The following is an 11,250-nucleotide window of genomic DNA, read 5'->3' as shown; positions in this document are numbered from 1 at the left end:
AGGGAGATTATTGTAAAGGTATGGCATTAATTAATTGGGTTTTATGTATAATTATACATCTCAAACTTGTCATTTCCAAAAAACTGAAGTTTTTAGTTATCAAATGAATTCGAACTTTGCCTATAAAAAAAGTATCCTATAATTTATGTAATATGACCAATATGCAATCATTATAAAATATATAATAAATCCTCAAAAAAAGTATCATCAAAAATTAATTAAGGCCAATATGTCATTTGAATAGAGTAAAAAATTAAAATGAAAAATAAATAAATAAATAAACGTAATTGCACTTGTGGTTCTTAAAGTTTAAACGGATGCAATTTTGGTTTTTCTAAGTTTTTTTTAGTTAATTAAGTTTTTCTTATCATTTTTGACATATTTTTTATATTAATTTTAAAATATTAACACACAAATGTACGCATTTTTCCCTTGGTCTCATGCAAAACATTTTTTTACTGGTCTCATGCAAACACAGTAACGTCAAATTGGAGCACATTATAACCATCCCAAACACTTCATAAGAGAAATAGTATTCTTCCTCCCCACATATATTAAAAGGGGGCAAAATATGAAACCAAACACAATGGCTTGACTCATCAAAATATTCGTAGTGTTCCTCGTACTAACTTGATATCGTTGATATAAGAAAATAAGGTTACGATAATAGATCTAATATATAGGGTAAAAATCAAAGAGTGAAAAAAGATTATTAAACATAAATCATAGAGGTTTGATACGTCACGGGGATGTCATAATTTTAATATAATTTTATGTGACATGACTAGTTCATATCCTAGAATTATTAGTTTTATTTGAGTTCTATAACATATTTATCTTTATTTACTTCTCATCCACTAAATTTATGGAGTTTTATAACGTATTTTTATTTACAAAATATTTTAGGGACATAATTAAAAATCTGTAAATTTTTGTTATTTTTACCCTTACAAGTGTTATAATTGGTTGAAGAACCTAAAATTTTTTAGTGAGCTGACAGAAGTGAGAATTTCCACGAATTATAAAGGTGAGAATACTGACTTACGAATGAATGTTGATAATTTTTTAATTGGATCCCTAAATTATTAGTTATTTTTAAATAATTTTTTAAAATATATTTTTTTCAATTATATCCTTAAACTTTTGTGTATTTGTTTTTTAATTAGGTGGCTGATAGACCTAATTAAAAAAATAAATACAAGTTTAGTTTAAAGATTCAATTAAAAAAATCAAGAATTTAATTAAAAATTTGATAAAAATTCAGGATTACAAAGTAATTAAACCTCAATATTTTTGAAAACTGGTCCAATTGATTAGAACTAGTACAAAATTAATATTATTAGAAGATACTACTCTTTCTAAAATGTCCCGATAGACACAAGACAGCGTGACCCAGAGGAGAGGACCCTAACAAACCAGAAGGGTCAGAATTCAATTTGCAAACACAAACTCAAATTGCGCTTCCAACATACTTCCAAAATGCAAGAGCTGTGATTACAATACAGACACAAAACCAAGTTCCTTTCAATCACATTGGACCAGACCGAACCCATATGTAATATGCACTCCAATTAATACTATTCTAGCCCTCATACCAGCCGTCAATAATGACTTGAAAAATCCCCCAAGAAAATATACCTCATCATGCACACCCCAAAAAAGAAATCAAATTAGAATTATGGCACGAGAAAATAATTGCCGTGATCAGCAAAACATTGGTAATCAGCGTCATCATGTGCTAAACATGTGACAAGTTGTGGCATTTCATGATGTCATGTGATCAAACACCACTAGGGGGTGTCTGTCTTTCTCGTTTAGATTTTTAAGATTTTTGTTTTCAGCCCACAATCGATGGATTCTTGAGGTTTGTCGTTTAGGCCATGAAGCAGTTGCAATGGAATTAGCGGTTCACAATGGGCGGGTGCCCAAGGTTGAGCAGAATTATTGTTGTACTAGTTCTAATCATGCAGGCAGAGACCACTTTCTGTAGGGGGAAAAAATGATCAATTCATGCTCTTTCTTTATAACCGTTAATTTATAATTTATTTGTCTATATCTATAATTTATATCTATACAGTGAAAGTTTTCTCATTTGATTTTGATATGCATATTTATTATTCTCAATTTATCATCAATTATTTTTTGGGCAAAATATTTTGGGATCCATCTAAAATTTTAAAAATATTAATTTTGTTTTCATAAAAAATTTCATATTAATTAATTTAGTCCCTTTAAAATAAAACATTTTTTTATTGATCTTCAATAATAATTTCATTAGATGGTTTTTTAGAGTGGTTAACAAACTTAATTTTTTTTCTCTCTACTTTCTCAAACACATTTAGAAGACACTAAAACCCATTGTTGTTTCATTTTTTTAATCACATTAAAAAGTGTGAGAGAATTGTCTAGGACGTGTTGAAAATTTATAAGTTTTGGAGGTGTTTAATCGTCCCAAATTATTTAATTCATTTTAGAGAGTTTTAATCACTACAAATTATTTAATGCATTTGTAATCAAGTTATATGCATAAGTTTGTTACTCAATTTAGATTACCGTCTAATAGAATTATCACTAAGAACTAACAAAAGATATTCTCATGGGGACCAAAATTAATATGAAAAACTTTATGAAAAAAAGATAATATTTTTAAAATTTTAAAGGAATCTCAAACATATATTCTTTTTTTTCCATTACTACCTACCTAAAAAAATATTACCTCTTTTAAAACGTGGACAACATATTTAAGTGTCTCATTGTCATAGGAACCTCAACTATTTTGTAAACAGTGAGACGTTAAATGCCTCATTTGCCCTTGGTATCAATAATGATAATGAAATATTTATATTTGGTGTGCAGTGCACACACATATGATTAGATGGAAAATTATGTTTCATATATAGAAATTTTTGTACTTGACTCTCGGAATTTGATGGAATAAAAAACAAAAAAAGAACAAAAAGCAAAGCAACGAGCTAAAATTGTTAAGGAAGCATTTGAAAAAATATCAAATTTTTAAGTTATTTAGTTAAAAATTGATTTTTAATTACATTAACTTTATTTAAATTTTGTTTTTATAAAAAAAAATGCTGAATCTTATTACTAACTTGTATTTATAATGAAACCATTCAAACAAAATCAATTCATATTAAAATTAATTTTATAAATATTTATTTAAACACGCCCCTATACATTTGTTAACTTTGTGTGATGTAAGGAAAAAAATGTAGAATTAAATAACATTATTACATTTAGGTTTTCTTCAGGTGAGTACTACATATGTATATATTGTATGTGTCTTTCTTTTTCTCACAGGAGTTTTTTATAACTGGAGGAGTATTTTTCCAATACACGACAGGAAAAAAAATTTAACCAAACTTATTTTAAGTAAGAAAATAATTAATTTGAAGGATAAAAATGAATTAAAGTAGTTTTTTTGAGAGAGAACTAAAGTAGTTAAATAGTACTTAGTAATAGTTAGTACTAAGTACTGTTTTATGAATTTTAAAATCTAAGTTTAATTTTTGTAAATTTTATTACTCAATTTTTTATAATTTTACATATTTTATCACTTAAGTTTTTTTTTCATTAATTTTATCATTTAACTTTTTACATTTTAAAAATTTATCATCTAAATTTTCAATTTTTATATATTTTATTTTCACGTTGATAACAAAATGATTTAAAAATTTATATTTTTAGATTTTTGTGCATCAATTATAATTATAATATATGTAGAAGAACAATTTTCTTTTCTACATCAAATTTGCAATTAAACCTAGTAGTTACTATAGAGTGTTCCGCTTTAAAACCAACTAGTTGTCATAGAGAATATGCTACTAAAAAAAAGAAAAACTCTTATAAGATTATGTATTTTTTTTCATTTCAGTTAAAATCTACGCGGTTAGTTAGTTTGTTTTTTGGTGGGCTAATCTACGCGGTTAGGTGTTACAAAGCATGTCATCCTGGTCTTATATATAATGTCCAAATCTAGCATCTCTTCCTCACCTAGGAAAAACCGTTTCCAACTTAACATTTTCCCACCAACCCTCCTCTCTATTCCTCAAAACAATCGTTAATCTCTTCTCCATTGTGAACTCTGATATTCTCCAAGTACACAACACAAACACAAACACACATCAATTTATAGCACCCGATTTCTCTTTTCCCCCTCAAATTCAGCTCCATTTTGTTACAGATTCAAATAATAAGCCAAGCAGCCACACCATGATCTCGTCAATGAAATGCACAGCCTCATCTCTCACATGTTCTGCTTTCTCAAACAGAAAGCTTTCCATTGCAAGGCCTCAACTCGTGACATTACCAACCATCAACAACGTTGAACAAAACATGGGTCCCTCTCAGTTGTGTTCACAGAAGCCTCTCTACCTTTCATCCACCGAGAACTTGGCATTGGTGAGGAGAAGGAGAGTGACGGAGTGCCAGGCCTATGAAGCTGACAGGTCACGGCCTCTGGAGATCAACATTGAGCTGCCGGCTGAAGAGGCGGCGCAGAGGTTCAAGATTGGTGTGTATTTTGCTACATGGTGGGCTTTGAATGTAGTTTTCAACATTTACAATAAGAAGGTTTTGAATGCTTTTCCTTACCCATGGCTCACCTCCACTTTGTCCCTTGCTGCTGGCTCCCTCATGATGTTAGTCTCATGGGCCACCAGGGTTGCTGAGGTCCCAAAAGTCAACTTGGACTTCTGGAAGGCCTTGTTTCCTGTAAGAAATTAATCCTTTTCTTTTTTCTTTTTTTTTTGTATTTTTGTTGTTTTCCTAATTAATGTCATGAATCAAGGTTTCAAATTGCGGTCGTCTTAATTGTAGTTTCGTTGCAATTCTTGATATTGTGAAGAGTTGCAGACTAATGCAACTGATGTGGCCACAGATTTGGTCGTGATGTGATTGGTTAATCTTCATCTGATACTAATCGAGTTTTATTAACTCTTTTTTTTTTTTTTAAATTGAAAAACTCGATTATGTATCATATGAAGATTGGTTAGTATCACAGACAAGTGGTGGACTCAAATCATACAATAACTTTTTCTTGATGTTGCAGTTGTGGACCGTTTTTCAAAATCTTGATCATGATTCATGATGCATAAATTTTGTAAAGGTTTATATGAAAATAGAGATGGAAAAATTACTTGAGAGAATTTAATAAAGTAACGCGTTTATGGTGGTCAAATGGTGGGTGAGTTTGAAGTAAGCACTCAAGAAATTTCAAATTTTTTTGTGCAGGTTGCGGTGGCACACACAATTGGGCATGTTGCTGCAACTGTGAGCATGTCCAAGGTTGCTGTTTCATTCACTCACATCATCAAGAGTGGAGAGCCAGCTTTCAGTGTCCTTGTGTCAAGGTTCTTGCTCGGAGAAGCATTCCCAATGCCGGTTTATCTGTCACTGCTGCCAATTATTGGTGGTTGTGCACTAGCTGCAGTGACTGAGCTCAATTTCAACATGATTGGTAAGACTATTTAAATGAAAAACAAGGTTGAGATTTTCTCTTATTTGGTAGTTCAATATTCTAAATAGAGAGAACACTTGATGATGTTTCAGGCTTCATGGGGGCTATGATATCAAATTTGGCATTTGTCTTCCGCAATATATTCTCAAAGAAAGGGATGAAGGGAATGTCTGTTAGTGGAATGAACTACTATGCTTGTCTTTCCATAATGTCACTGTTAATTCTGACACCTTTTGCCATTGCTGTTGAGGGCCCCAAGGTTTGGGCTGCAGGCTGGCAAACAGCTGTATCTCAAATTGGTCCCAATTTTGTATGGTAAGCACATTTTTTTAATTTTTTACTGTTAGTTTTTGTATTGGTTCAACAAGATTTCTTATTGTTGTGCTTTTTATTTCATGTTGTTGGGCCAAATTAACTTAGTGGATTCTGTTTATCAAATGTTGTTAACTAATGGATTTTGATGTTTGTAGGTGGGTAGCTGCACAGAGTGTCTTTTACCACTTGTACAATCAAGTCTCATACATGTCTCTTGATCAGATTTCTCCCTTAACATTTAGCATTGGAAACACAATGAAGAGGATTTCGGTCATTGTTTCTTCCATCCTTATCTTTCACACGCCTGTTCAGCCCATCAATGCTCTTGGTGCTGCCATTGCAATTCTTGGCACCTTCCTCTATTCACAGGTGCATTCTCCTCTCCCTCTAAATTGACTTTGTTTTTTGTACTCCCAGAATCCTAAGTGAGAATCCTAAGAGACAACATGCTTTGTGCACTGACATTATTATTTTTTGTTTGCTTTTGCCATCTATATCTATATTTATATCAAGTAAATTAATAGGAAGGATTATAGAACCTCCATATACAGTTGTACACTATTCTTTAAAAAGTGTGGATTTTGAAGCATTTCATCTGTGCAAACAAAGCCAAATAAGTCATACTAAAGCGTGCAACAGCCCCCCAATTAATAGTTCAATTTGGTGAATGTACCTCTCCACATAAATTGAGCATTATTACACTTTTACAGACCCAAAGAAAACTCATAAGTTGTTGTATATTGTATTTCTATCTTCAATATTCCAAAGAAATTTTAAATAGGATCCATGAACAACAGAAACCACAACTAATGGTTTGCAAGGTGTGAGCGACAGTATTATTATTTTGAATGGTTTTTGTCTATGATCTTCTATTACTAAAACAGTATACTCAATTAGTGAAACATCATACAATATCATATATATAGAATACAACTAACAGGTTTCAATTGATTCTGTGAGCAGGCTAAACAGTAAGGTGGTTATTTTGAAGCTTTTATGTAACACAAGGAAACGATGACTCATGGTTGGAGCTCAAAGTGTCAATGATGAGGACTATGGCATTAATTAGCTAGTATGTTTTGTTGTTAATAGGAATTTAAGTTTATTTCTTTTGGGCCATAGCAGCAGCATTTGTAATCACGTTTTGATCTTTGTAAATTAGCTTTAGAAAAATGGAATGCACTAAACTGTACTTAATCTTGAGGCTGAAAGTATATGAAGAATTTCTTGAAAAATAATCATGTAGAGCAGTACTTATTATTATATTGGTTTGTTATTATTGTGTTGACTAAGTTGCCTTGCTCAAAGCTCAATATTTATGTCAAGAGGTTTAACTTAGTTAATTTAAACAAAGTTACATGAATTATTATAAAAAAAATTTACGCTATTTTCGATTTCACGGATAAAAAGAAGTCCAATATTGATTATCATGCAGTACAACATTATTTGGTCGATGCTCACTTAGATCATTATTGTTGCTAATTGATTATTCATTAAAGGATTATCCTATTCACACCCCTTTTAATTCTTTGCATCATCTATTTTTTGGCATGTAATTTTTTTTACAAAAATATCCTTCACAGAAATTAGTTTCCGTAACTTAGTTACATTAAACTAGTTTATATATATATATATATATATATATATATATATATATATATATATATATATATATATATATATATATATATATTACATTACATTACCGAAACCATTTTATGAAAACTCTAGCTTTTTTATGTTATGGAAATTAGTTTGCGTAATGTAAGAGAACATAACTACATTGCATAAATTAGCTTCCGTAAATTACTATTTTGGTTCCTCTGTTTATTTATTTTATTCGTCTCTCTTTTAATAAAAGTTCCAATCAGTCCCTTAGTTTTTAAAAATGTTTCAATGTGACCCTTTTCATACTCAATTTAATTCTTTAATTTAAAAAAAATGCTTTAATTTATTCCCTTATTTTTTTTTAAAATGTTTCGATGTAAACCTTTTATTAAAATAGGGAACAAACTGAATAAAATAAATAAATAGATTGAATAAATTGATAATTTAGCCTTTCTGTTAAAATTACTAATAAAAAGTAGGGGTGTGATGTGAAGGTGAAAGGTAAGAGGAATATTTAAGGAATATAAAAAACAAAAAAAAATGAAAAAATTGTTAAGTGATTTTAAATTATTACTTATTCATGTTTTTTACCAATCTATAAGTAACACGTATTTAAAATTTTTAATTTACGAGAAAAAAATTAATAATACTTAATTAGAGATCAATTAGACCCATAGATCAAGTGCTAATTCAGGATTTTTAATAAATAAATAAGAAGTGTTAATTCAGGACTACTTAAAGTATCTTTAATGGAGGCTGTTAGGAGAAATCTTCAATCTACGAACCCGTTTTTGCTTAGTCTTCCATTGGAGATGAGTGAGTTGGCTTCCACGGTGGAGAATCAATTCTTACTGAAGAACCTGCAAGAACTGGACGTGCATGCTGTGACAAAGACAAGAAAAGAAAATATAAAGTAAAAAGAAAAACTAAGAACCTCAAATTGAGATTTTAAAGTTGGAATAAAAAGTAGCCCACAAAAAAGACATTGAGAATCCAAAACTAAGTTTGACTGTTAAAGATGCTCTTAATAATTTCTCATGGAAATTAGCACGATTGTCCAGCTTAGACGCAAATTAGTTTTGGACCTTTGGTCCTTGGTTATAAATAACCATGTAATAAAAATTATAACTTTATATATCTACACATGACTGTCTTCTAGTTTTCCAACAAGGTCGTGCAAGTGTGTGCTAGACTCAAGTTATTAGTTTTAGACTTTTGCTCCTTGATGATTACATATATGTCCCCTATACACATACATATAGAATGCATTCTTTCATCTTTTGATCTTCTTTCTTATCCTTTTTTGAGGGTGATCTTTTCTCTCATGATCACTTTGTCTTAATTTAGGAGCATTTTAGGCCTGGAGTGCCATTGCAAGTTGTTGTGGACATTTCCTAGAGTCCTTGTTATCACTTTTTGGAGGGTTGTAGACTTGGATTACCATTGTAAGTTGTACGTTGTGGGCCTTTCCTAATCACTGATACTTGACGCCCTAAACTTTTCATATCAAATATTATTGCTAGTAATTACTTGAGCCCTTCAATTTTAACTTTTTTTTTTTCTCTTATTTTCTTTAATCATATTTATATTCATGGTTCTCTCCTCTTTGTATAAATAATCAAGGGTTTGATAGTCTAATACTTATAAACAATTTTAGGAAGATAATATTTGTCATCTTAACTGCTCAGTTGATAAGCTCGCCTCTTTTGCTTTTCATAACCTTGGTTTTTATTGGTGGAATTCACCGTCGGTTTTGCTTTCTAATGAGTTCCTTCGATATAGATAGGGTCTCCCCTCGTACAGATTTACATAGTTTTTTTCTTTGGGTTTGGTTTGGTTTGATCCCCATGTGTTTTATTCTATTTCCTTATATCAATATGATTTCGGTGCATAATTTTGATCTTTAGAGGGTGGGGTGCCAACCTCAATGGGTTTTCTCCCTCTCTTGGTCTTTCTACTGCACTTTTTATTTTGAAAAAATAATGTTAAGTTTTATTATTTGTCCACGAGTATAATTACTCTCCGCAGCAAACCTATTAAAATTAAGGTTGAATTACTAATTTCAGCCTTCAATTTATTTCATTCATTCATTTTATTCTGTTTATTATAAAAAGAGATGGGATATGTCTATCTCTCAATCACATCATTTATCATTTATTTTATTACATTTCAAATTTTTTTTTATCTCCTCTCTCTTTTTTTTTCTCCCTTTGTTTGTAAAATTTGTTACACATTTTGTTGCTCAAATATCATTTCTTTGATTTAAAAAGTTTAATTTTGTCTCTATCAATATAATATTGTCATTTCAGTCCAATTACAAGAAACATGTTAACTTATTGTGTATTGGCACAATAAAAAAAATGACATGTAGTTGTCATGTAAAATATTTTCATTAGAAATTTAAACAGTGTTGAAAAAGGGGTAATATTGCATCAGTTTTAGAAATTAAGAAATTAAATTGGGGTTTTAATAATTAATAGATCAAACTAAACTAATTAAATAAATAGATAACAAAATTAATATTTTTGCCTAAAATTAATTAATAGAAAATTGTTTACATTAACTAATACCCGATTTTGTATCATGGAATATGTTTATCATCTTATGTGATTGTAGGAATTGAGTATCCAATGTAGTACATTAAGTATGTAGAGCAAGAATTTCATTATTCATCATAGTTTTAGTCAACTTAAATAAAGAGATATAGTTTAATGAGTTAAATAGAACATGTGAATGTTGTAAAAAAAATTATATTATTTTCAATTTTTAAGAATAAAAAAAATAAACATAATAGTCTCTTTGTACCAATATATATATATATATATATATATATATATATATATATATATATATATATATATCAAAGCACCTAATTAAAAGGCCAATGATTCTGGTCAGTGTCATCTTTCAATTTCACCTTATGGCTACATGGACATCTAAAGCCTTTTGTTTATTTATTTTTATTTATAATTAAAGCACTTTGTTTCTATTCGTTGAGAATGGGTTTTTTTTAGCACATAACGTGTACTCTTATATTTGTTACTAAGACTCCCTCACACGCAAAACATGGAGCTTCCACTCCTAGCAGTTTATGCGCACTAAGCTTTTGCATCTCAATTTTCTTGGGATCGTGTGATGATGATTTTCTATAGGTGAAAGAGAATTCAAGTTCATCTCCATTTCCCAGCAAACCCCCAAAGTCCTAATTTTTCACCACCCAAACAGAATCCAGATTCTGGGTACACCTCTTCGCACGAGAAAAAGAGTTTTAGAGAAAAAACTAAAGATGGGTCTCTTTCTGTTTTTGCTTCTTCATCCCGTCTCTTCTGCTTTTGCTTCTTCCCCTTACGGTTTTCTTGCTTACAGTTGCAGAGAGAGCTTATGGTTTTCTTGGCGGCAACTATTGTTGCGAAGAGGAACCAGAAGAGGGACGACGATGGCAAGTAAGACTGCCACTAGGGTTTAGTTTGCTTTGTCTTCAACCTTTACAATAAATACATATGTTTTAGGGTTTTTATTTAGGATTAGGATTCTTGTCAGCGTAAATAAATTTTATTACAGCTGGGTAAAAATTGTAAGTCTTTTCAGGTAATTTATTAGATGTTCAACATTGCGGGATTTATAAAAAATGAGGGACTAAATTTGTGAATTAAATTATAGAGAGACTAAATATAAAACTAAAATAAAAGTGAGGAACTAAAAATGTAATTTTACCTAAAGAAAAATAATACTAATTTTGAATCACATTTGGAAGGACGTGTGTAAAAACTTATGATAATTATGCAGTTTAAAAATATTTTAATAATTCTACAACATAATTTTGTACGTAATACAAGTTTCGTAAAATTACTTTTCAT

General features: G+C 30.1%; 1 protein-coding gene and 1 long non-coding RNA gene across 2 annotated transcripts; both read left to right on the top strand.

Annotated features, from left to right (window-relative positions):
- The first annotated feature begins 3,986 nt into the window (after nucleotides 1-3,986).
- On the top strand, nucleotides 3,987-7,077 carry LOC114377208 (glucose-6-phosphate/phosphate translocator 2, chloroplastic-like). The gene is made up of 5 exons (XM_028335627.1): nucleotides 3,987-4,725; nucleotides 5,245-5,470; nucleotides 5,563-5,785; nucleotides 5,941-6,154; nucleotides 6,749-7,077. The coding sequence occupies exons 1-5, from the start codon at nucleotides 4,225-4,227 to the stop codon at nucleotides 6,758-6,760; spliced, it is 1,176 nt and encodes a 391-aa protein (XP_028191428.1). The 5' UTR covers nucleotides 3,987-4,224; the 3' UTR covers nucleotides 6,761-7,077.
- Nucleotides 7,078-10,396: 3,319 nt separating this feature from the next.
- LOC114377209 lies at nucleotides 10,397-10,965 on the top strand. The gene is made up of 2 exons (XR_003659050.1): nucleotides 10,397-10,683; nucleotides 10,760-10,965. It is a non-coding gene; the product is annotated as an uncharacterized LOC114377209 (long non-coding RNA).
- The last annotated feature ends 285 nt before the right edge of the window (nucleotides 10,966-11,250 follow it).

This window comes from Glycine soja, chromosome 11 (assembly GCF_004193775.1).
Source record: "Glycine soja cultivar W05 chromosome 11, ASM419377v2, whole genome shotgun sequence".
NCBI classification, from domain to species: Eukaryota; Viridiplantae; Streptophyta; class Magnoliopsida; order Fabales; family Fabaceae; genus Glycine; species Glycine soja.
Note: the sequence above shows the minus strand (reverse complement) of the source record. Positions and strands in the feature narration are given on the sequence as shown.

Excerpts from the sequence above, each read along its gene's own strand:
- LOC114377208 (XM_028335627.1), top strand. The coding sequence starts at position 4,225 with ATGATCTCGTCAATGAAATGCACAGCCTCATCTCTCACATGTTCTGCT. Across the intron at positions 4,726-5,244 it reads TCTGGAAGGCCTTGTTTCCT|GTTGCGGTGGCACACACAAT; the intron begins GTAAGAAATTAA and ends TTTTTTGTGCAG. Across the intron at positions 5,471-5,562 it reads GCTCAATTTCAACATGATTG|GCTTCATGGGGGCTATGATA; the intron begins GTAAGACTATTT and ends ATGATGTTTCAG.